The 21,839-nt window shown below is 50.9% G+C and overlaps 1 protein-coding gene across 1 annotated transcript in view; it reads right to left on the reverse strand.

The window, feature by feature from the left end:
* Window positions 1-21,311, reverse strand: part of DNAH10 (dynein axonemal heavy chain 10) — a 1,995,301-nt gene extending 1,973,990 nt beyond the window's left edge. The window contains exon 1 of the mRNA XM_085636177.1: window positions 21,080-21,311. Within this exon, the coding sequence (XP_085492303.1) occupies window positions 21,080-21,299 (220 nt within the window). The 5' untranslated portion in view covers window positions 21,300-21,311. The remainder of the gene's footprint in view (window positions 1-21,079) is intronic.
* Window positions 21,312-21,839: the final 528 nt, after the last annotated feature.

A 21,839-nucleotide genomic window follows, 5' to 3' on the forward strand; every position in this document is an offset into this window, starting at 1 on the left:
CGACGAAGAATGCTATCATATTTACAGCAATAACTTAACATTGAACCAAGTATTTACCATCATACTAAGTTCCTGATTTGGAGCACCAAACTTATGAGAAGCAAGATTAGAAACTGACCATCTTTAATCACAGTAATGGAAAATCACCAACAGATGCCTTTTATACAAAGATATACAATGCATAACAAAGGCATCAACATACAGGTTATTAAGACCAAATAAGTCCATATAAACATAAGATCCCTTTTCAAGCAAATTAAGTATTCCGTGTATTAATATCACAAAAGATATTTCAATTTATTAAACGTATTCCATAATGGTATCATTAGCATCGAATTAAAGTCCAACAGAGATCACCTCCATGCGCACGAGTAAGCGGATACTCGGCTGCCACGCTAATTTTATTCTGAATTGAATGCTAGATTTTAAATTTGCTGCACTGAATTGTTTTAATTTTGTTCTAAATTTTTGAGTTTGTATTTGTTGGCACTTCATTGACCCCTCACCCCATTTGCTGCCTCTCTCCGGTCCATCGCGGGATCACCCTGTTCGCGTGGAGGGAGAATAAGGCTACTTCCAGCTGTCTGGGAGGTTGGCGGTCTAGTCCACCAGCCACCTCCATAAAACCGGATGCATGGCGGACGCGCACGAGTAAGCTGATACTCAGCTGCCACGCTAGTTTTATTCTGAATTGAACGCTAGATTTTAAAATTGTTATACTGAATTGTTTACAATTTGTTCTAAATTGTTGAGTTTGTATTTGTTGGTACTTCATTGACCCCTCACCTCATTTGCTGCCTCTCCCCGGTCCATCGCGGGATCATCCCGTTCACGTGGAGGGAGAAAAAGGCAACTTCCGGCTGTGAGGTTGGCGGTCTAGTCCACCAGCCCCCTCCATAAAACCTGATGCATGGCGGAACACGCAGCGGACCCGCGTGCGTGTGCGCCGGCGGTGCACCAGAGGCAAGTCAGTCTGCGGCCGTTCGCGCCCTTCCGTCACCAGGAGCCAGGATCCCTGCCCGTCTCTTGCTAGATCAAGACCCGGGCTCCATGCTGATTTATTCAGGTATGGAATTATTGGGCTTAAGGGAAGGTCCACAATCCTGGTGCCATTTTCACTCTCGCCATCTAGTGGAGACTCTCAGTTCTTTGGAGAGCTCTTTTTAGGTCTCGCCTGAGCCAGCGCATGCGCTGCTCTGCGAGACATTTAGTATTGGGGTTTCAAAGTGCTACCAGACCTCGCTGGCCTAAAGCTTGCGTTCACGCAAGCGTGCACACGCGCAGCCGCCATCTGCCTCCCTTCCAACGCGATCACTGCTGCGCGCGCACCACTCGCGTGCTTACCACAGAGCGCGTCCTCGCGATCGCTATCACTTTCGCTTTGTTCGCGATCACTTTCGCTTTCAAGGCCACGCAGCCAATGCTTGTTTACAAACTCACTCAGTTTCTCCCGAAAAGCTACGCGGACATCATAATATAACTGCGTGAGGCAGTTTCTATTTTTTTTTTGTTTTGCCATCAAAGCATTGCACACTGTTAGTATTTCTGAAGGGCTGGATGCATGCACACGTGGGAAGAATAGCGACGGTATAGTTAAGGGAGGGTCCTTTCAACTTTCGAGTCATCATCCAAGGGCTATACCGCACAAAAATAATAACTTCTTCTGAAAGATAAGTCAATAATTAACAAAGATCGCATTGATTTACAATGCAAAAGCACCTGTTTCGGTGAATAAAATGCATTCTGTGGCGCCAGCCATTTCTAATGAAAGCAAAGAACGTTTAAAAGGATGACCTCCTAACATAGGTCTCAGGGAATATTTGCATAACATTCTGAATTTGATTGTACTCAGACCCCTTCATAAATTAGATTATCCCCAAAGAAACTTAACTCGAAATCTGTGCAAGTCAAACGGTAAGCAAACAAGAGTTAGTTTCAATACGGGACTTTTCTCACTGAAAATGAGAATTTCACTAACAAAGTGCCCTTCTGAACGACAGTAAAAGTTATGGTCAAACTGTAGTTCTAGGAGTAGTTTGAGGAGGTTCTTAGTGCCTATGGACTTGAAGAACGTAATTTTTTTTGCCATAACTTAATGCAATGGCGAGACTTTAAATGGAGAGTTACAGGAGTTGCATTATTGTACTGCATGTTGGCCAATAGTAAGATGGAGGATGTACCTCATTCACAGGCATACCTTCATACACACTGAGCAACTCTTCACTGAAGAGTTAAGCAACCACTCAATCATGCCCCTCACAGGCCTCTTCATTGCCGTTATCATCCACAACAGTTACCCCCAAATCCGCTACTCACACGCCTCATCTGTTTCCCCTTTAATCGTTCTCAACACTCATCCATTTCCCCTTAACTATTCCCCCTTCCAGCACTCACATCAATCCCATGGTTCTCTTACGCCACTCACATTACTCACCTGTTCCGCTTCCGTCACTCACACCCCCTCAAGTTGAATTTCCGTCCCTTACACCACTCACGTGGGTGAGTAAAAGGAACTCAACCATACATGTTGACTTTTCGTCACTCTATCCTCACACGTTGTCCTTCCATCACGTCACTCTCTACAATTGAATGTTGCTCTTACATCACTCAGTACTCTCACATGTTTACTTTCATCACTACACCACCAGTGGTCCATCACTCAGACACCTCAGAGGTCACATTTCTTGCACTCTTACCTTACAGCTGCCCCTTCCTTCACACACACAGCACCAGCCTTCAATCGCAACCCCCAAAAGTACCCTTGGCTTCTCAACCATACATCCTTACTAAACCAGACTTAAATCCCACTTTAGTAACCCCCAAGCACACTCCAAAGAGTTCACCATCTTTATCCTACGAGCTTCTAACAAACCCACAGAACACACTCATGCCTCACTACGCACCCAACTACCCAGCAGCCTGTAACCAGCACACCATTTAATCGCTCAAAATACAAGCACACCTCGCAGCCATTCACTTCCACGCACTAACACCACAGAAGACCTTCACTTTTCCTATCATCTTTTACAACATATCCTCTACACAATTACAAAACATACACCCTCTGACCAAGCCCGGTATCGCGCAGTGTCCCCTGGATCCAACGCTGGTAGTTCACCACCCAGATGTAGATCCCATGAACAGAGGCAAGCACACAACAGAACCCACAAACCAGCCCTCAAGACATTGCTCTCCTCACAGCCCTGGGGGCCTCACTCTTTCCCACACGTTAGGGAATCCGGAGGGGGTGTGAATATCCAGTCTCCATCCCCAGGGTGCCTCAGGCCTCAGTGGTCCCAAAGGATCTGATGCCCTAGGAGTCCCTCACTCACTCATACATTTACCATACAATAAGGTGCCGCCTCTGAAAAGCACACACTCATTCTGTTTTACCATGGAGAGTTTCTTAATTATAGGATGGATGTGGAGCGGACCATCACAAATAACAAGCCCCTTCAGGCCTCCACCCACAAACACTTCAAATCCAGCAGCACCGCTCTAATAATCCGTAAACATTCCAGTGTTCCCCTCCTTTACCTTCCAGCTTGTTTTCGGCAGCCATTTCCCCTCCGCGCGCCATATCCTCCTCCTCGTGACCGGTACCCCCCAAGGCACGCGCAGGAGCCGCTACACAGCCGGGCGCAGGGCTAGCATGGGCGTTGTTTCAGAAGAGAAGGCGTCTACACCTTATCATCCCCACCAAACCTTGTTACAGTTGGCCAGACTGTCTCTGAGACAGACGTCAAGAAAGACCAATCACAATACAGTAGAGGAAGCTCTTTCAGCTTTAGTGGCGTCAAAGAGTTGTCAGAGGGTGAGTATTGCCTCCTCAAGCAAGTCTATTGGTTGGTGGAATTTATTCCTCTCGCCTCCTTTGAAGAGGGTGGTCAAACGTGTGGTTCGCGCCCACTGACGCATGGATTCCCCGCCCTGCTAACCCCAAACAAATATTCTGAGTGGATGAGGTCTGGGAAGTAACTGGACTACAGTTTGACAATCAGAGAAAGAATCATAAGAAGGAGGTAGAAATCCGAGACACACATTGGACAACGCGGAAATTACTTCTCACGAACCTTCCGCCAATGATTGAAGGCAGTTGGTTTTTACTATGCTTGAGGTGGGTGGCTGGTAGCGTCCCGTGTGATGGGAGGGTGCGTTGGTCTTCTCTTCAGCCAGGGCTCCTCTTTCACCGAGCTCTGGGAGAGGGTAATGCAGTTTTGACTGGAGCTAAGTCTGCTATCATATGCGCACTTCGTGCAGGAAAGCCCTGTTTATGTATCGTGCATGTAGTGAGCGTTCAGACAGCTTATATGAATGTGTGTAAACCTCAGAGCTCCCAAGACCCACTCAAAACATGTGCTGATTTGAACAAGCATTGGCATAGCCAATAGGTCTTGCCTTTGGGACCTTTTAAGTGTTTAGACATGCAACAGTTGATATTGTTGCACCAAGGATATTGTGATGCATAACTAAATACTTATAAGGTCCCAAAAGCAAGACCTATTGGCTTTACCAGTGCTTGTTCATGTGAGTTCTACCGGTATCAGAGAATAGGAATTGACCAAGAGTATACCAACTCTCATGGCTCTCCTTTAGACTGTTGCCTAGGACCCCTTCTCCCAAAGGTGCTGGGCAGGACACAGGGTGTTGGAAACGGGTAGCGTGGTGCAGAGCGGGCGGGCCAAACTCCGGAGGAAATGTGCAAAGCATCCACGCAGTACACACAGGCGACACACAAGGCACACTACAAAAAGAGACACTACACCAGTTTAGGTAAAAGAACTATTGTATTGTATCTCCAGGTTTGCGTTGCCCCAACTATATCTTTCCCTCGCCCTGTGGACAGTAGGGGGGGGGGGGTAGGTAGGCTCAGGGCCCAGCACACAGGCCCATGTGGCGGTAACCCCTGGCAGCAGGTCCCCTCTCTCCCAGGTCCACCCTCTGACTGACTGCATGGCAACCCAGCTCCTCCCTTTAGACGCCCCTCACCCCACCTTCCAGACAGTGCCAGAAGCTTCTAGAAGCGTCTGGGGAAACTGGCTCTAACTGGCCTAGGGGGAGGGGTAGAGCACCCTGGGTGCCAGGCTTCCCTCCAAAAGCTGGGGCTGCTGGGAAAGAACGCCTAGACTGTCAACCTAGCTCAGTCAAACGGCGCAACCACACAGCTTTGGCATCCATCTTAACTTACATTTTTAAAATGGGGAAACTCAGTCTGCACACATTCAGTCTTTCCATTTACACATTTAGTTTCCCAGAAAAGCGAAAAATTTCTGGGAAAAAGGGCCAAGTCCAACACAACCCCCTTCCAGCCAAAAGCCAGGGTAGACCGATCAATGCCTTGATGGGCTTCCCTGCTTAGGGCGAGAAAAGGTGGACGCAGGCCCGCAACTGCAGGAGCACCCGCAGGTTCTCCTCCACTCTGGAACCCGAAGGTTCCCTCTCTCAAACCTTCCTCGACCGACTGAGCCACCACCCGGGGGTCCCCTAGCTGGTTGTGGCCAGGACTGGCCCCTAGGCCACCCAGATGTCTCTGGCCCTTGCGGTCTCACAGAGTGGGGGGCAGTAACCCCAGGCCCGTAGTACCCGTTGACCACTCTCCTCCTCCTCCTTGCAGTTCCGAACTGCCACTGGTCCTCCCACCTGGGGTCCGCACCCTCAGGCTGACCAGCCCTCAGGGGCGAGGCTCTCCTCCCCCTACCTCTCCTTCTGGGGTTCCTCACCCTACTCCCATGCGAGGCACCCTCAGACCACCACTCTCTCCCCAGTCCAGGGCCTTGACCCTTCAACTGGTTCCCCAGCCTAGGGTCTAAACCCTTAGGCTGCACCGGTGCCAGGGGCGAGTCCTCCCTCCCCCTGCACCCCCTCCCAGAGTTCCGCACCCTCCCAACGGGAGTAGCACCCCTGGAAGACAATTCTGGGGGGACACTGCTAACAGATGTCCCACCCGCCAGGTCAGGCAGTACCCATCCCTGGCCTCCCAACCCAGGATCTAAGCCCTGTGGCTGAGCCGGTGCCCGAGGTGAGACCTTCCTCCCTCTGCACCCCCTTCCAGAGTTCCGCACCCTCCCACCTGGAGAAGTACCCCTGGAAGTCAATTCTGGGGGGACACTGTTAACAGATGCCCCACCCGCCAGGTCAGGCAACCCCTGAACCTGGCATCCCAGCCCAGGATCTAAACCCTGCAACTGGGCCAACCCCAGAACCTCAGGAGCTCTGATTACAGATGCCCCGGGTCCTCCTGACACTAGGGGCTCCCCCTCACCAGGCGGCACATCAGGACAGCCTAGGCTCCCAACCTGGGGCTCCCTTACGGAACTCTCCAGGCCCTGAGACTGCGGTTGGGGCACCTCGGGACACCTCCCCGTCTCACTCCTTCCTATGGATAGGTCGTGAGGCCCTACAACCCTCTCTCTTCCCGGGGACCTAGCTGGGCTATTCGCCACCTCTCCCACCTCGCTGGGTTGGAAGATCCCTGCACCACCCTCTTCAGGGTCACTCCCCAATGCCTCCTCAGACACCCTGGCCCTCACCCAGAGGTCTGCCTCCTGTGCAAGCTCCCTGGGGTCGGAGAACCCACACTGTACTAGGTGGTGACGCAACCTGGGGGAACAATTTCTGAGCATGTGCTCCCGGATGACTATCTGGCACAGCCCTTCCCACTCATTCACTGCACTCCTCACCACCCAATCCTCCAATGCAGTCCCACACACCTCCACAAACTCCCCCCAGGACTGGTGGGACAGTTTTCCCCTGCCCCTGAACTCTAACCTGTCCCCCTCTTCCTGGGAATCAGGCACCGTCTCCTGGGCTCTGGGAGTGGGACACCCTACATTGGATCCACTCTCGCTGCCACCACTGGATCCCACCCTTACTGGTGAATCCAGACCACAAAAACCACTCTCAGGGGACAATCTACCCTCCCGAGCTAGTCTCTCCCTGGCAAAGGCCCTCTCTGCCTCCGCCATCCTCTCCTGCACTAGGACCTTCTCCGTCTCTAGCCTCTTCTCCTGCACACTCAGCCGTGCTAGCTCCACCTTGAGCCTTCCCAGCGCCAGCTGATGCTCCCTCTCTTCCCTCCTATCTACCCACTCTTCTGGGGACAGGGAAAGGGACGGGGCAGTGCCCCCGGGACTGGACACAGCGCGGGACTCCCTAACTCTGGTGTCCTTACTCGCTACTGGTGTCTCCCCCCGGTCATCTTCCTCCTCCTCGTCAGTGTCACCCCCCTCCTGGGTTATGGACTGGGCCCCCTCACTCTCGGAGTCCTCCCTACACTGGAGGTCCTCCTCCGGGTCTCCACTAAATCCACCCTTTAAATATGCGGAGGGGTAATCTGACAGGTCCCCACCAATCTCTAAGGGTTCCCCCCTCTTGAGGGCCTCATAGAGAAATAGCTTCCTGCGTGTGTTGCCTACTGGGGGTATCCCTCTCTCCCTGCAGAAATAAATCACTTCCTGCTCCGTGTACTCCCCAAGATCACCTTCGTTGTAGGTCAACCCCATCCTGGCAAGGTACACCCGGGACACACCACCCACAGTGCAACAGGGGGACACAATTTAAAAACACTTCCAGGAGGAAATCACAATCATGGAAAAAACAATAATTCCCCAAAACCTGCGATTCCTTCAATCCTCAGTTTGCAGTGCAACCCGTGGTCGCTGCGGTACTGCGCAAACACAAGTCCTATCCCACCGCTGAACACCAATGTTGGAAACGGGTAGCGTGGTGCAGAGCGGGCGGGCCAAACTCCGGAGGAAATGTGCAAAGCATCCACGCAGTACACACAGGCGACACACAAGGCACACTACAAAAAGAGACACTACACCAGTTTAGGTAAAAGAACTATTGTATTGTCCAAAACCACAAGGTGACAGGTAATCTCTATACTGCGCCAACTGGCGCTGGGTCAAACTTACAGGGGGGAATTATGTACAGGGCAGGGCCAATCGGGCCCCTGCCGGAATCATTGCGATTTAGCAGATACTAAGCGTAAGTCCATTAGCTGCAACCTGCAATAAAATACATCAGGGCATTACGTTGAACATTAGGCCGGCACACCTGTAAAGGAAACCTCACAGCATCACAATATACCTGACCGGCCTGGGCATCCCCTGAAGCAGGAAATTAGGTTAGGCAGAGCATCAATACATCAAACCCTGGCATCTAGACATAACCATTAATATAGCGCCGCACCTAGCAAGGCGAAAGCGCTCAAAACATAGCCACTGGACATAGCGCTGAGCATAGCACATTAATAGCTCTCAGAACCTGGCAGATACACATAGTGCTGCGCATATCAAATTCTTAGCACTGTAAATCGGGCATTTAAACATATAAACATAGCGCTTCAAATCAGAGCCGTCAATCAGGGTATGAAATCTAGCACTCCATTAGAACCTTGCATAGGGCATTGCAGTTCCCGGTAGCACTACCCCGGTATCTCCCTCAAAGCGTTATCCCTTGACTTTCATCTGGGCATGTCAGTGGGGCCTCCAAAGTGATCCCCACGCGTCAACAGTCCAAAATGAGGCCCGCAAGTTGCTAGTCACGTAGGCAGTCCGCTTGACCCCCCTCACTGGGTTTAAAAATCCCTCGATCCAGCCCAGGGTGGCACTACGTAAGGGGACCTTGGGGCCCACCTCCGGGACTCCTGGGCGCCCACTGCCTCTTACTTCGTGGCCGCTGCCCTCTGTCAGACGGGGCAGCGGGGAGGATCAGTCCAGGTACCGGGGGCGGGCACCGGCAATGTGCCCCGACACACCCCCCTACCACACGACCTCAGAGCCCCACTCACCGGCTCGCTGGAGAGCTCCTCGGGCCCTCGGACTCCTTCCAGCAGGGGACAGGCACCGATAGTTGCCTCGGCAGTCCCCTGCTCCTTCAGGACTCTTCCCTCACTGTGCGGGCCCCGCGAGGGTCAGGACGCCTCCGGACTTCACGGAGCTTCACCCGGGCGGTGGGGCAGGCGCCGACCATGCGCCTCGGGCCCCTCCTTCCGCCTCTCCGCTGCAAACGCGGGGCTCTCTTCAGCGTAGGAGAGCCCCGACCACATCAACGCGTCCTTCAACTTCGCCCGGGCCCCCTCCTGGGACCCGGGACTTCGTTCTTGAGCCGGCGAGGCTCCGTGCAGGGCAGGCTTCACGCGGGGCTCTCCCAGCTTCCCGGGAGCCCCGCTCGACTGGGGAATCCCTTCCGGCTTCGGCTTCGGCTCCGCCCCCGCCCGGTGATCCACACACCTTCCGGGTCGCCGCAGGCAGCGCGGCGGCCTCCAACGCTACCTCGGGTCGCGGCGGTGATTCCGGGGCAGTTTGGAAGTGCGGGGTAGGCTCCCGCCTTCAGCTGAAGACGCTTGTGGGGTAGGCACCCGCGTTGGGCATCAGAGCCGCGGGGTAGGCTCCCGCTGGCACAACCACCAACACCGCGTGGCGGCACACACACGGGGTGGGCTCCCGATGTGGTAATTAACCCTCCAAAGGTGGCACACACGCGGGGTAGGCTCCCGATGTAAATAAGCGCCGAGGCAGTTGGCACTCGCGCCCACGGAGGTATCACGCGGGGTGGGCTCCCACTGGCGTCGCTTTACCAATAATATGGCGACATCACAGGGGAGTGGACAGACAGCGCCCCCCAGCAGAACGCAGTCACTTCAGATGTAGCGCTCACCGGATATAGCGCTCTCCTTCCTCGGGCAGCTTGAATAAAGCGCTCTCTCCCTGCAGGCAGCTTGTAAATAGCGCTCTCTCTTTGCAGGCAGCTTGTAAACAGCGCTCTCTGGTCCCTGCCCCTTGATTGAGGGTTTCTTGAGGGGGGGGGAAGTTGCGTTGGTGGCTGCAGGCGGACTACTCAGTCTCTGCCTGTCGTCCCTGGATTCTCCTCTCGCCGGGCCAGATCAGTGGGTAGTTCAGGATCCCTCACTCACTTAAAGGGCAGTGCCTAAACCCTGTCACCTTCAGAGGCATAGGGCCCTGACTGATCCTACCGCCTAAAACTCCTGCGAGGGCTTCTCCAGGTTTGCGTTGCCCCAACTATATCTTTCCCTCGCCCTGTGGACAGTAGGGGGGGGGGGGGGGGGTAGGTAGGCTCAGGGCCCAGCACACAGGCCCATGTGGCGGTAACCCCTGGCAGCAGGTCCCCTCTCTCCCAGGTCCACCCTCTGACTGACTGCATGGCAACCCAGCTCCTCCCTTTAGACGCCCCTCACCCCACCTTCCAGACAGTGCCAGAAGCTTCTAGAAGCGTCTGGGGAAACTGGCTCTAACTGGCCTAGGGGGAGGGGTAGAGCACCCTGGGTGCCAGGCTTCCCTCCAAAAGCTGGGGCTGCTGGGAAAGAACGCCTAGACTGTCAACCTAGCTCAGTCAAACGGCGCAACCACACAGCTTTGGCATCCATCTTAACTTACATTTTTAAAATGGGGAAACTCAGTCTGCACACATTCAGTCTTTCCATTTACACATTTAGTTTCCCAGAAAAGCGAAAAATTTCTGGGAAAAAGGGCCAAGTCCAACACAGGGCAACCACTAATTAATTCCAGCTGCGACTGAAAAGGCTTTCTAGGTAATGTTAGATCCCTGCCAAAACACGCAGACGAGGTATGGGACCTGCTTACCTCTGAGAATCAGGACCTAGGATTTCTGTTAGAAACATGGCTTAAACCTAGCTCCCCCCCTTCAATCACAATAGCACTCCCAGAGGGCTATCAAATTCACATCCCAAAGTGGGGGGCGGGATAGCCATAGTCCACAAAGACAGTATCAAAGTTACCATACTGGAGCATGGTGCAACAAGATTGAAATCTTAGTTTTCCGGATAGACTTACTCCCACAATATAGTTGGAAGGGTGCTTTAGTCTACCGGCCTCCAGGTCCACTTGCTGACTTTTCGCCTCAGCTTATGGAACTGATAGCACCTTATGTTATCTCCACTAAAACCTTTTTTCTGCTTGGAGACTTTAATGTACATATTGAGTGCTCGAATAACTTTGAGGCAGCGTCTCTTCTGGCTGATCTCGCCTCTCTAGATTTAGTTAAAATCAATGATGGTCCAACGCATGAAGCAGGTCACACCCTGGTCATTATTTTCACCAATTAGTCCCATATTAAATGCGGAGCCCCCTGGCCGCTGAGTTGGTCCGACCATGCACTTATCGACTTTCAATTTCAGGGCCCTAGAGTGCATACGGCACCTTGCCTAGGTCCCAAGCGTCTCTACAGACAATGGCATAAAATCAATCCTGACTCTTTCTCAGCTATTTTTCCATCGCCTTGGGACACAGAACCCAAGAATGTTGAGGGGGGTCTAGCCGCTTCAATGGTTCGGCTAGATCTGCTATTGAACAGCTTGCATCCCTGAAAGTATTACCCAGTAAGACCAGGCATCCCCAGACGGCCTGGTTTACACCGGAGCTTCTTATAATGAAAAACGTCAATGCAAAGAGGGGGCGTGGCTAACTAGCAAAACATGGCGGACGTTAGAGCTCTGCATCACAGCCCTCGGTTATCCTGCCAAACGTCGACATCCCCAGCCATCTGGGTGGGGGGGAGATAGAGCTACATGCCTGCGCCGATGGAGGACACATTGGTATGATGCTGAGGCTACTAGGTGAAGTGGGAGCCCCCTCAGTGATTCCCCCGGGGCCTGCCGCCATTTGCAGTGAGTGCACCAGGCAGGCGCGCGTTCGCGCCACCCGCTCCGAAGAGGTACGAGGGCTCCCCACGCTACACAGGCGGACTCGGGGGTCCTGGGGGGCCCTGGGACGCCTGCATTGGTGCTGCCATTGCTGGGACAGGGTGTTGGCCCTCCAACCTTGTGAAACAGGGGCATTGGCACGCGGCTGGAGGGCCCAGTGCACACAGCGAAATCCACCGCAGCCTGCCCGTCATGCCATCGGCACATAGCGTGCTGTACCTGCCCACTGACGGGACCACCTGCGGGGAGGTGAGGCGTGCTGCAGAGGTCGTCGGCCGGTCCCGGACCCCCCCTGGCTTCACCCGACGCGGCTCTCTGGTGCTACACTGGGCCGCGGTGGTGGTGGAGCAGGGCCTCGGGAGAGGCGGCCTGTCCCGCACAAAAATCGAGGGTCGGCTCGGGCCCAGACGGCGAAGACACAGCAACGGAGGCAGGCGTGAGTAGTATCGGGTAGAGACCTACCTCCCCTGATTGTCACTGACTCTCCGGCTCGGCTCCCTGCAGCGATTTCAGCCAGAGGGGCGGGGGGGCACGGGGCCTGAAGCGGTGGGACGTTGGTGTGCCCCCCTCTCCTCCCCTCTCTTTGCAGCTGAGCACATCCGGCATGGCCTGTGGTGTCAGAGCACCGCTGCAGAACTGCAGGGAACTGGAGTCGGATCAGGCCCAATCCGCGGGCACGTCCAGTTGAGCTATAGGGCCCTGCATAGACTTGCCCGGTCCCGCCTGGCGTGGTGACTGGGTGACTGATGACTTTGTAGTCAGGACTCAGCAGGACACTGCCGCCTCAGTGGAACGTGAAGACAGCCCATGGGGACAAACTACACCACCGGAGCGGTCTAACATTGTGTGGGGCCCGGGGGTCGGACCGGACCCAGGCTGTATGTATGAAGGCTCTGGAGCGGGGGACATAGAAGACGACACCAGGGACCAGCATGCCTTCCCTGATCCTGCTAAACTCCCCCTCAGTGGAACTGCACTGCTGCCGTGCACTGGTAAGTACAGAGGCGGCCCGCACCGGAACTGAGCCTGGGAGTCGGACTGGGCCCAGGCCAGGAGCACACTTAGCCTTGTGCAGCGAAGCCGCTGGGGTGAAGTGGTAGGTGGGTCCCGCCGTTCCAGCGCCTCAGTGGCACAAAGAACCCCATTACGCTGCAAGACAACAGTGACCTACAGCCATACTTCCGGTGGTTGAATCTTCCTGCGCTTTGATCCACAAACGAAGCTCATCTGCAAATGGGGAAAACGCTCAATCGGGGAAACACATCTGGGAAGGGAAGCACAGAATTGCCCTGCCTCTGGAGAGAAGCAACAGATTGGGCGCAGGTCGTAATGGCAAACAAGAAGAGAGACCGACCCCCCTGTTCTGGGAACAGGATAGGGGTTACCGCAGGCAGCGGTACGGGTTACCGCAGGCAGCGGTACCAGTCCCCGCAGGCACCGAGGTTGGGGTTTACTCAGGCCTGCCACACAGAACACTGCATCGACTGGTTGCTTGAGGACGCGGCGAAGGAGACGTTCCGGCGGTAGATAATCCCAAGAGCGACGCTGGACCAGTTAGTGGTCAACTAACGGACGTGGCCTGATAAGTTGGAGGAGTCGTGACACAGACGGCTGGACCTACTCACACGACGTCAACCGAATGCCACAGAGTGCAACAGTTGGTAATGGGCCGCCTATGCAACAACAACCAACAACTCAGTGCGTGCACAGGTACCACGGGAGCGATGTCTACGGAAGGGGACAGACCCCTGGAGACGTCCCACACAGCACTTACCGCCAAACTCGATTCGGTACTAGCGACGGTTGAAAAGACTGGATCAGCTCTCGACCAGACTCGCTCGTCGCTGGAGTCCAAAATTGACAAAGTCACATCGGACTTCACTCTTCTGCGAGCGGACCATCACAAGCTGGGGGGTACAGTGCATCAGCAAGAACAAGTGCCCACAGAACTGAAGCCTGTCACACAAAGTCATACCGCAGCCCTGCAGGATCTAATCGATCGAGTACATGAACTGGAGGACAGGGTGGAAGACGCCGAAGGACGCTCACGGCAAAACAACATTCGTGTAGTGGGCCTACCGGAGGGAGAGGAAAGACGCAGACCGGAGGACTTCACGGAGCGCTGGATTAGAAACCTACTCCCCGCCGACGCCCTATCTCCCCAGTTTGTGGTTGAAAGAGCACATAAAGTCCCTGCGCAGAAGCCACTGCCGGGAGCCTGTCCACACCCATTCCTGTTCAATGTCCTCAATTATGGGGACAGAGGCTTGATATTGCGCGAAACCCACAAGATGCCAAGTGTGCAAAGAGGAAACAGCCAGATCATATTTTCCCCGGATTACACAGCGCAGGCCCAATGACGCAGGAGCGCATACCCAAAGGTGAAGCGGCAGCTGAGAGAACTTGAACTAAACTACTCCTTGCTATTCCCTGCGCGGCTGCGGGTAGTAGCGCAAGGAATGGTGCGCTTCATTGATTCGCCCGGTGAGGTCTGGTACTGGCAGATTCAATATTACATCATGCAAAGAACGTATTACACGCCGGCCGAAATCAATAGATATTTTCATCGTACTGACTCCGCTTGTCCAAGATGTTGTGCGGTAGATGCAGACTTGATACACATGTTGTGGAGCTGCGCCAGTCTTGACACCTATTGGAGAGAGGTGGCAGACTCGTTGCATGCCTGTACTGAGAGAGAGATACCCTTTGAATGGCCAGTATATTTGTTGCACCGATTCCGCAGAACACGCAACACTAAAGTCACGTCCAGATTTTTAGACTTAGGCATAATAGCTGCCAAACGGCTAATTACAAAGCGATAGAAGGCTCCTGCCTCCTGCACTTTCAGGCTTGGAGACACTCCACACTCGCATGGGCCAGGGCAGAGGGCGTAGCGATACGCTGCGAAGAGAACAACAGGCCTTAGGAAAATACCAATAGCTACACACTGGGAGACTATCCTCATAGCGCTGCAACAACACGCAGACACACCACATTAACACACGACCTGGATGGACAATGCTGCGCACGTGACTAAAATCCCTGAAGCGTCCAGGTACACCGCTCCCGCAGCTACGATAGGCGTTGGCACTCTTACGGGGGGCATATGGCGACAGCAAGGGGTATAGACATAGCAGGCACCATACCCCCACACAAGCACAGGCAAGCAGAGGTGCTCCAACTCAGCTCCAAGTTCAAAGTCCCTCCCCTTATTGTGGTTAACAGCACAGTTTACCTTGGCTTTCTGTACCACTTTAGCGACTCACTGATACGGTCTATACACAGAGGTTACAGGTCTCCTTACAAGAATAGACTCTGAATGATGATCACCGTTCTGGTACACCTCTATTGGTGCGGTCATACATGCACATCTAACGGATAATGGCCTGTAAAGTTTTTTGTCACCACGAGAACTGCTGTAAGTGACCTAGAGACATAAGATGTTGACTATGCAGTACTGCTTTATTATTGTTACAGTCATATTAAAATCCAAACACAATAAAAAAGATTTAAACAAGAAAATGAAAAACGTCAATGCAAAATCCTGGAGAGGAGTTGGCGTCGAACACATAACAGGAATGATAAAGAGAGATATGAGATCTCTCTCTCCCAGTATCATAAAAATATAAATACGGCACGGAAATGTTTTATTGCTCAACAGTTAAATCAGGCAGGGAACGCTCCTAAAGCTTTATTTCAAATTCTCAAATCTTTTACGAACCCTAAAGCTTGTGATCTTGAGGAGGCCCCGTCTCGTGCTCTCTGTGATGCAATAGCGGGTCACTTCACACGGAAAATTGAACTTATCTATAACAAGATTATTTCAGCAGGTAGCCCACAGCTGGTCGCTATGAATCATAATCCTCCTACTTGTATGAAGAGGCACTCACTGGTGAGCTTCCACCCTCTGACTCGCGAGGATGTGGAAGTCTTACTATGCACTGTGAAGTCAGGCTCCCCTCGCGACATCATACTAGCCAAAATCTCCTCTTCTCTTGCCACACAACTCTCTGCACCCATCTGTTCCCTTCTCAATCTTTCCCTGAGGGAGGGACATCTTCCTTTGGAATGGAAAGCGGCACAGATCATACCTATTCGTAAGAACACTAAGGCTTCCATGGAAGATCTCTCCAACCTACGACCTATTTCCCTACTACCTCTCCTGAGCAAACTTTTGGAAAAGTACATCAATAAACATCTGTCAGACTATGTCGAATCCTCCGGCAGCCTTGATTCGTCGCAATCAGGCTTTAGGCCCAAACACAGCACCGAGACAGCCCTGGTGGTCATCACGGATAACATCAGGCTGGCCTTAGACAGTGGCCAATCTACTCTTCTCGTGCTGCTAGACCTCTTGGCCGCATTCGACACGGTCGACCACCATATTTTCCTCAGGAGACTGGAGAGATCTGGAATTGGTGGATTAGCCCTGCGGTGGATGACAAGCTTCCTTTCCAATCTTAGACAGTTAACCTTGGGCCTTATCGATCTAAAACGATGGAGCTGACCAAGGGGTACAGTGCCTCAGGGTTCATGCTTAAGCCCCACCCTCTTTAATATCTACGTCGCTCCCTTAGCCGATCTGTTGAGGTCCTCCGGGTTTACGCCAATTTCATACGCTGATGATACCCAGCTGACTTTCTCATTCAACAAATCTACTCTCTCTGCCCAGTCTACCTTCTCCTCAGGCATGAAAGCAATCTCCAATTGGATGAGAAGTAATTTCCTCCAACTTAATGTAGGGAAGACCGAGGTCATGCTCTTTGGAGAGGCCCCTTTGTTGTGGTCACCGGATTGGTGGCCAGGGGATCTTGGTGTCCCCCCTGCGCCTAGGGTAGCTGTAAAAAAATCTGGGGGTTCGCCTTGATCAGGCATTGACCATTAAGGATCATGTAACCTACACAGTTGGTTTCAGTTTCCATGTGCTTAGTCTGTTGAGACGAGTCTTCCCTTTTCTTCCAGATTCCATACTGAAAACTCTCATCCAGACATTGGTATTAAGCAGACTGGATTACTGCAACGCCCTGCTGGTCTCAGCCAATGAATCTTCGCTGGGCCGTTTGCAGGTAGTCCAGAACACCGTGGCTCGTTTGGTCCTAAATGTCCCTTCTAGAACTGCCTCCCTTCCGCTTCTCCAGCATCTTCACTGGCTTCCAGTGCGCAAACGCATTAAGTTTAAAATGTGTTGCACCGTCCAATAAGCTGTGTATGGGAGAGGCCCTGCCTACATCGCCGCGAAATTCAAGCGTCATACCCCCACTAGGGATCTTCGTTCTGGAACCAAATCCCCTCTTGTGATTCCTCGGGTCAAGAAGTTGAGGATGGGTGGGAAAGCCTTCTCGTACCTTGCTCCCCTGTATTGGAATTAGCGCCCCACCCCGCTGAGGCAATGTCCGGACCATCTTCCATTTAGAAGGCTTCTTAAAACTGTTCTGTTTTAGACTCGCATTTTGTTAGCTTCCTTCTGTATGTCCGCAGCGCAGAGATACCCCTTCGGGGGTGATTCAGGCGCCATACAAAACACATAAATAAATAAATAAATACATACATACATACATACATGTGGTAATGGCAGCTTCAGAATCAAATGCCCTCCAAGTACAAAATTAAAACATACAGTGAAGAATTTAAAATATAACACATTGAAGTAAAATTTAGAAACCCTTTTTGCAGACCACTCTCATTGGCAAACGCAATAAGAATAAGGTTTGGGATGTTTATAAGTAAAAGTGATTGTTTCATTGATTGTTGAATTTGTATCGGTGTTTGTTGGATGGAAAAGTGAATTAACGTAGTTATGAACAAAATAGCCGGATGGAAGAGTGAGTGGATGGGTGAATGAGGAAGTAGTGCAGCTCGAGTATGGAGCGAGTAAATTAATGGATGGGTAAACAGTTGAATAAATTAGTGGATGGATGGATGTAACATAAGAAACAATCAATAAGTGAGTATATAGTTGTATGCAGACAGATTACACCAGACTAAATAGTTGAGGCCTCAGACAGCAGTAGTATTAGTATTATAAAAATGCATAGAATTACCAATTTTATGTCAGTGCAAGCATTACACTCGGCTTGGTGACCATTGCGCCAAGAATATCCACAATACATGTCAAGAAAGAACAATATCATGCCGCCACCAGCATTACTCTAAGAGATTTGGCATCATTGTTCCAAAAGTGTGCACCATTTCACAAGAGTGAAAGTCAGTAAGCCAGTGCAAGCACTACCCAATTGTGAAGATCATGGTGCCAAGAATGTCCAGCATGTATAAACAATGACCACCATTATGCAATACTTAAATATGGCCCATTACTCAGTGAACATTAGTGCATGCCCACATTTGCGCCATAATGGAGTGACTGATTTTAAATTTTGTAGAAATCATAATCATGGGGAACATGGTGCCCTCGTGCTGAATAGAATAGACTCGGAGAATTACATCGTATTTACGCTGAAGAGTAATGGGGTTCCTGAAATGAACATGGGAAGTTGCTGAGCAAAGGGTCAAATATGCAACTATTTGTTCAGACCTGAAATAGGAAGAGCTACTGAGTAATCAGAAGACGCCCCCTGAATTATCTTAAGGAACATGGGGAGGGAGACTGTCAGAAGCCGCCAAGCGGTCCAACAGAATCAATGCCCACTCCCTTCCATTGAAAAGACCCATGCATGGTTCATATGAAACAGCAACCAGGCCAGTGCTTCCTCCTACACATACATTCGGATCCTATGAGAGCTCTGATTGGCCAGTGAACACTCATCTGCTGCCACTCACCCTCCGGGCAACTCAAGCGCTAGTGCAAGGTTTCCTAAAACCCAGGAAACACAAAACTGAGCGAGTGTCTTGGAAACTTTGACCTTCATTAACTTGGACCCAAACTGCAGTCTTGCAAGTTCATGTCTTTCATATCTTTAACGAGATGTGAAATATATTAATCAAGACACATTTCCGTTTGCATTAAATGGTTTTCACTTTAAGTGATTTCCAAGCTCATTTGTGTCTTTGCTTATTAAAGAACTACGTATGCTTTTCAATAGGTGAAAATGACAAGTGCTATTTCTGTTCTTCTGCTGGTGATATATATTGTGTTAGCGGTTGATACATATAGTGTTCAAAAAGTAAGAAGACTACCTCAGAGTGCTAAATAAAAGCATAACATGGTCCTACATGTCCTTGGTTTTTTTAGGAATGCCTGACATTAATGTGAAGAGTTTAAAATTGAAAAACGAATGTGTCCTGTAATGTAACTGGTGCTCATGTAAAGCGCTCAAATACCTTCGAGTCGAGTCTGCGCAATATAGACCTGCAAATAAAATGATAATTTACCCAAGAATGAACAGCTTCTTAAAGCAGACGCTTCACTACTTCAATTTGCGTTGTATCAGGCCCCCGACCATGGGATTGGCAGTTGCTAGGTCTGCTATGATATATTTACTGCAGAGTGTGGTTGGAAGTGATGGCAGTCTGCATGTGTGACAAAAGAAGCATAGTGGATAGGCTGTTACACTGTCCTCGTTCTCCTTTTAAACAACACGGCTGCACCTCATTAATCAGCATAGGACCCCGTTATTACTTATATGTTTAATACTACGACCTAAGCCATCGTTCAGTGTCCAGCTGCTCCACTTTCAACACTGCGCACATCAGTGCGACAGAAATATTTAGCTAGAACACAAACCTTACTGCAGTCTTAAAATAAAGTGAGGGGAAAAAAGGCGGAATACCCCAAGAAGTGGTAGCACAATGCCATAAGCGAGTAATCAAGCAAATTACGTCACAGGTGAGCATTGAGTGCTGCGACGACGAGACAATAAAGGTGCGAAGTCGCAATCCATGGCCGAACACATATACGAGAGGAGTAAGGGCATCTAATACATAGGTGAGAACATCAATTTAGTTTGTGGTGAGGCCAGGGGCTGTGGAATTTGTTATGGTGATGTAAAGAAACCACCAAGAAGTGAACAGTCAAAACGAGATTTATTTGCAGTGCACTGCTCCATGGTGATCTCATTGCCTCTATTGGTGTAACTGACATAGAACGTCAACACAACTGCAGGAAATTCTTATGTGTAAATGCACTTTTGACATCGATACCATTCCCTAAAGAAGCTAGAAAATGAACTAGTATGGCAAAAGCCTCATGAAACCTATATAAAACACACATGTTGATTTTATTATATTTCATAGACTTTAACATAGCTCGAGGGCTGTTTGGGACAGGGGCCGGGTTATATGGAGAAGTGGGAGGTTTATCATTTACCAAGTGGAGCCTGTTTCTAAACAAGGAAGACCAAAAGCTAATTGAACAACAGTAGTTTCATTTATTTTCGGAATTAACTCTCCTCCTCACATCGAGCCCCTTTTCTGTTCTCCCACTTTTCCCGATCTCTAGCCCAATTTGTCCACTCTAATCTCTCTCCCGTTTATTCTCCACACCAGCTCTCCTCTAATGGACACAGTAGAGCACTGGGCAATATCTACACACTACAAGCAACATTAAGGACAAAACAACAAAGGAGTATTGGCAAAGTAAATGCACAGACACTAAAATCATCAATATGGAATTCCACATTGCTTGTCTATGTTCTTCTACCTGTTCTCACACGTCACGTGCCTGTGCTTTTCACAGGGCAAACATGTCAAGAAAATCTCAACTCTACACCTGTTCCACGAATGACAACTATCTTCCTCGTGTTTCCCTGTTAAGAATAGACAGAACGATGCAACATGGAATGAAAAGTTTGCATTCTTTGATTGAAATGGCAGTTGGGCCGATGGGAGGTGGAATGGAAGAAAGAGAAAACCATTACCTGTTGCCCAAGCTCCTCTCATATTGTCTGGCCGTCCTCACGCCTCATATTGAATTGCGTGTCCTCACTACTCTGGTTCGGCTGTCCTCACAATTAATCTCGCATCAAGCGTTCCTAATTTACCCAAGGTGGCCAAACTATCATCCCTAGCCTAGCTGACGTTTGGCTTGAGTAGCACGGGCTCAATTCATCCTAACTCCTCATGCCAGCTGTAGCTGTGACTTCATTCTGCCCTTTTCGGACCCATATAAATGAGGACTCCCTTCTCCTAATGTCCCACTTACCACTGAATGAACCTCCCGTGCCGTACCTCGCATTTCGCCTACTCATCTCGTCTTCGGAGATGTTCTCTTGCCTACCCATTTTTACCGCCACATCACCCATGCCCCTCGCCACAGATCACCACTTAAGCGTGTAAATACATCTTGTGCACACAGCCCATTCCACTTACCACAGACCCATCACGCCCACCCACGTACACTCATAATTTTGTCCATTTCCTAACCTTCCCCAAAAAGCACACTTTCATCCGGTCATTCCCACCCGCTTTGCGTGGTCATTTGACCCCGAAACCTCTCACCTATGGTTATTTCCACCTCCACCTGCTCCTCCCGAACGGTCCTATAGAAGAGCAGGGTTATGGCTTGTTCCTCGGTCGAAGTCTCTTCCAGGAACTCAAGTATTCGCTGCTCGTTCTCTCCGTCGTTCCGGGTCACCAAGTCCTCGAAGCAGGTAGGGTCGGACAAGCTGAATGCGGCGTACACCCGGTCCCGCAGCCATTGCACCCGTCGATCGTCCATTCCTCCCGGCACAGTGTGTATCAACTGCGAGCGTCTCTTCACTATGGCAACAGAGTGTGATCGGAGTTACGGAGCGTCACAAAGAGAACTGCGCGTGCGTACGTTGTTTAGGTAAAACTGATAACGGACTAAAGAGTCTCTCGGTCATTCCACCAATTTAACATCTACCGTTTACAGGTGTAGAGTACCGTCGCAATGAGACCTATGTTACGTTGGGAAACTGGGGACATATTTACAACAAAATGACACAGCGTGGCGCCGCAATCTATTTTGTTGCGCCGAGCTCATATTTTTTATTTTTTTGCAGATTTATATAGGGAGAACTCGTCCAGAAGGTATTTGACTTACACAAGAACACGTTCATTTTTTAGTAGGCACAGCGAGATTAAGTGATTTTCCCAGAATCACAAGAAGCTAAGCCAACGAGGCTCGAACCTGGTTCCCCAGCTCCAAAGTCAGCAGCTATTTTATTTATTTATTTAATGCATTTTTCTATAGCACGGACTTTACCCAAAGGTGTCAGAGCACTTCACAGTAGAA

This window comes from Triturus cristatus, chromosome 11 (assembly GCF_964204655.1).
Source record: "Triturus cristatus chromosome 11, aTriCri1.1, whole genome shotgun sequence".
Classification (NCBI taxonomy): Eukaryota; Metazoa; Chordata; class Amphibia; order Caudata; family Salamandridae; genus Triturus; species Triturus cristatus.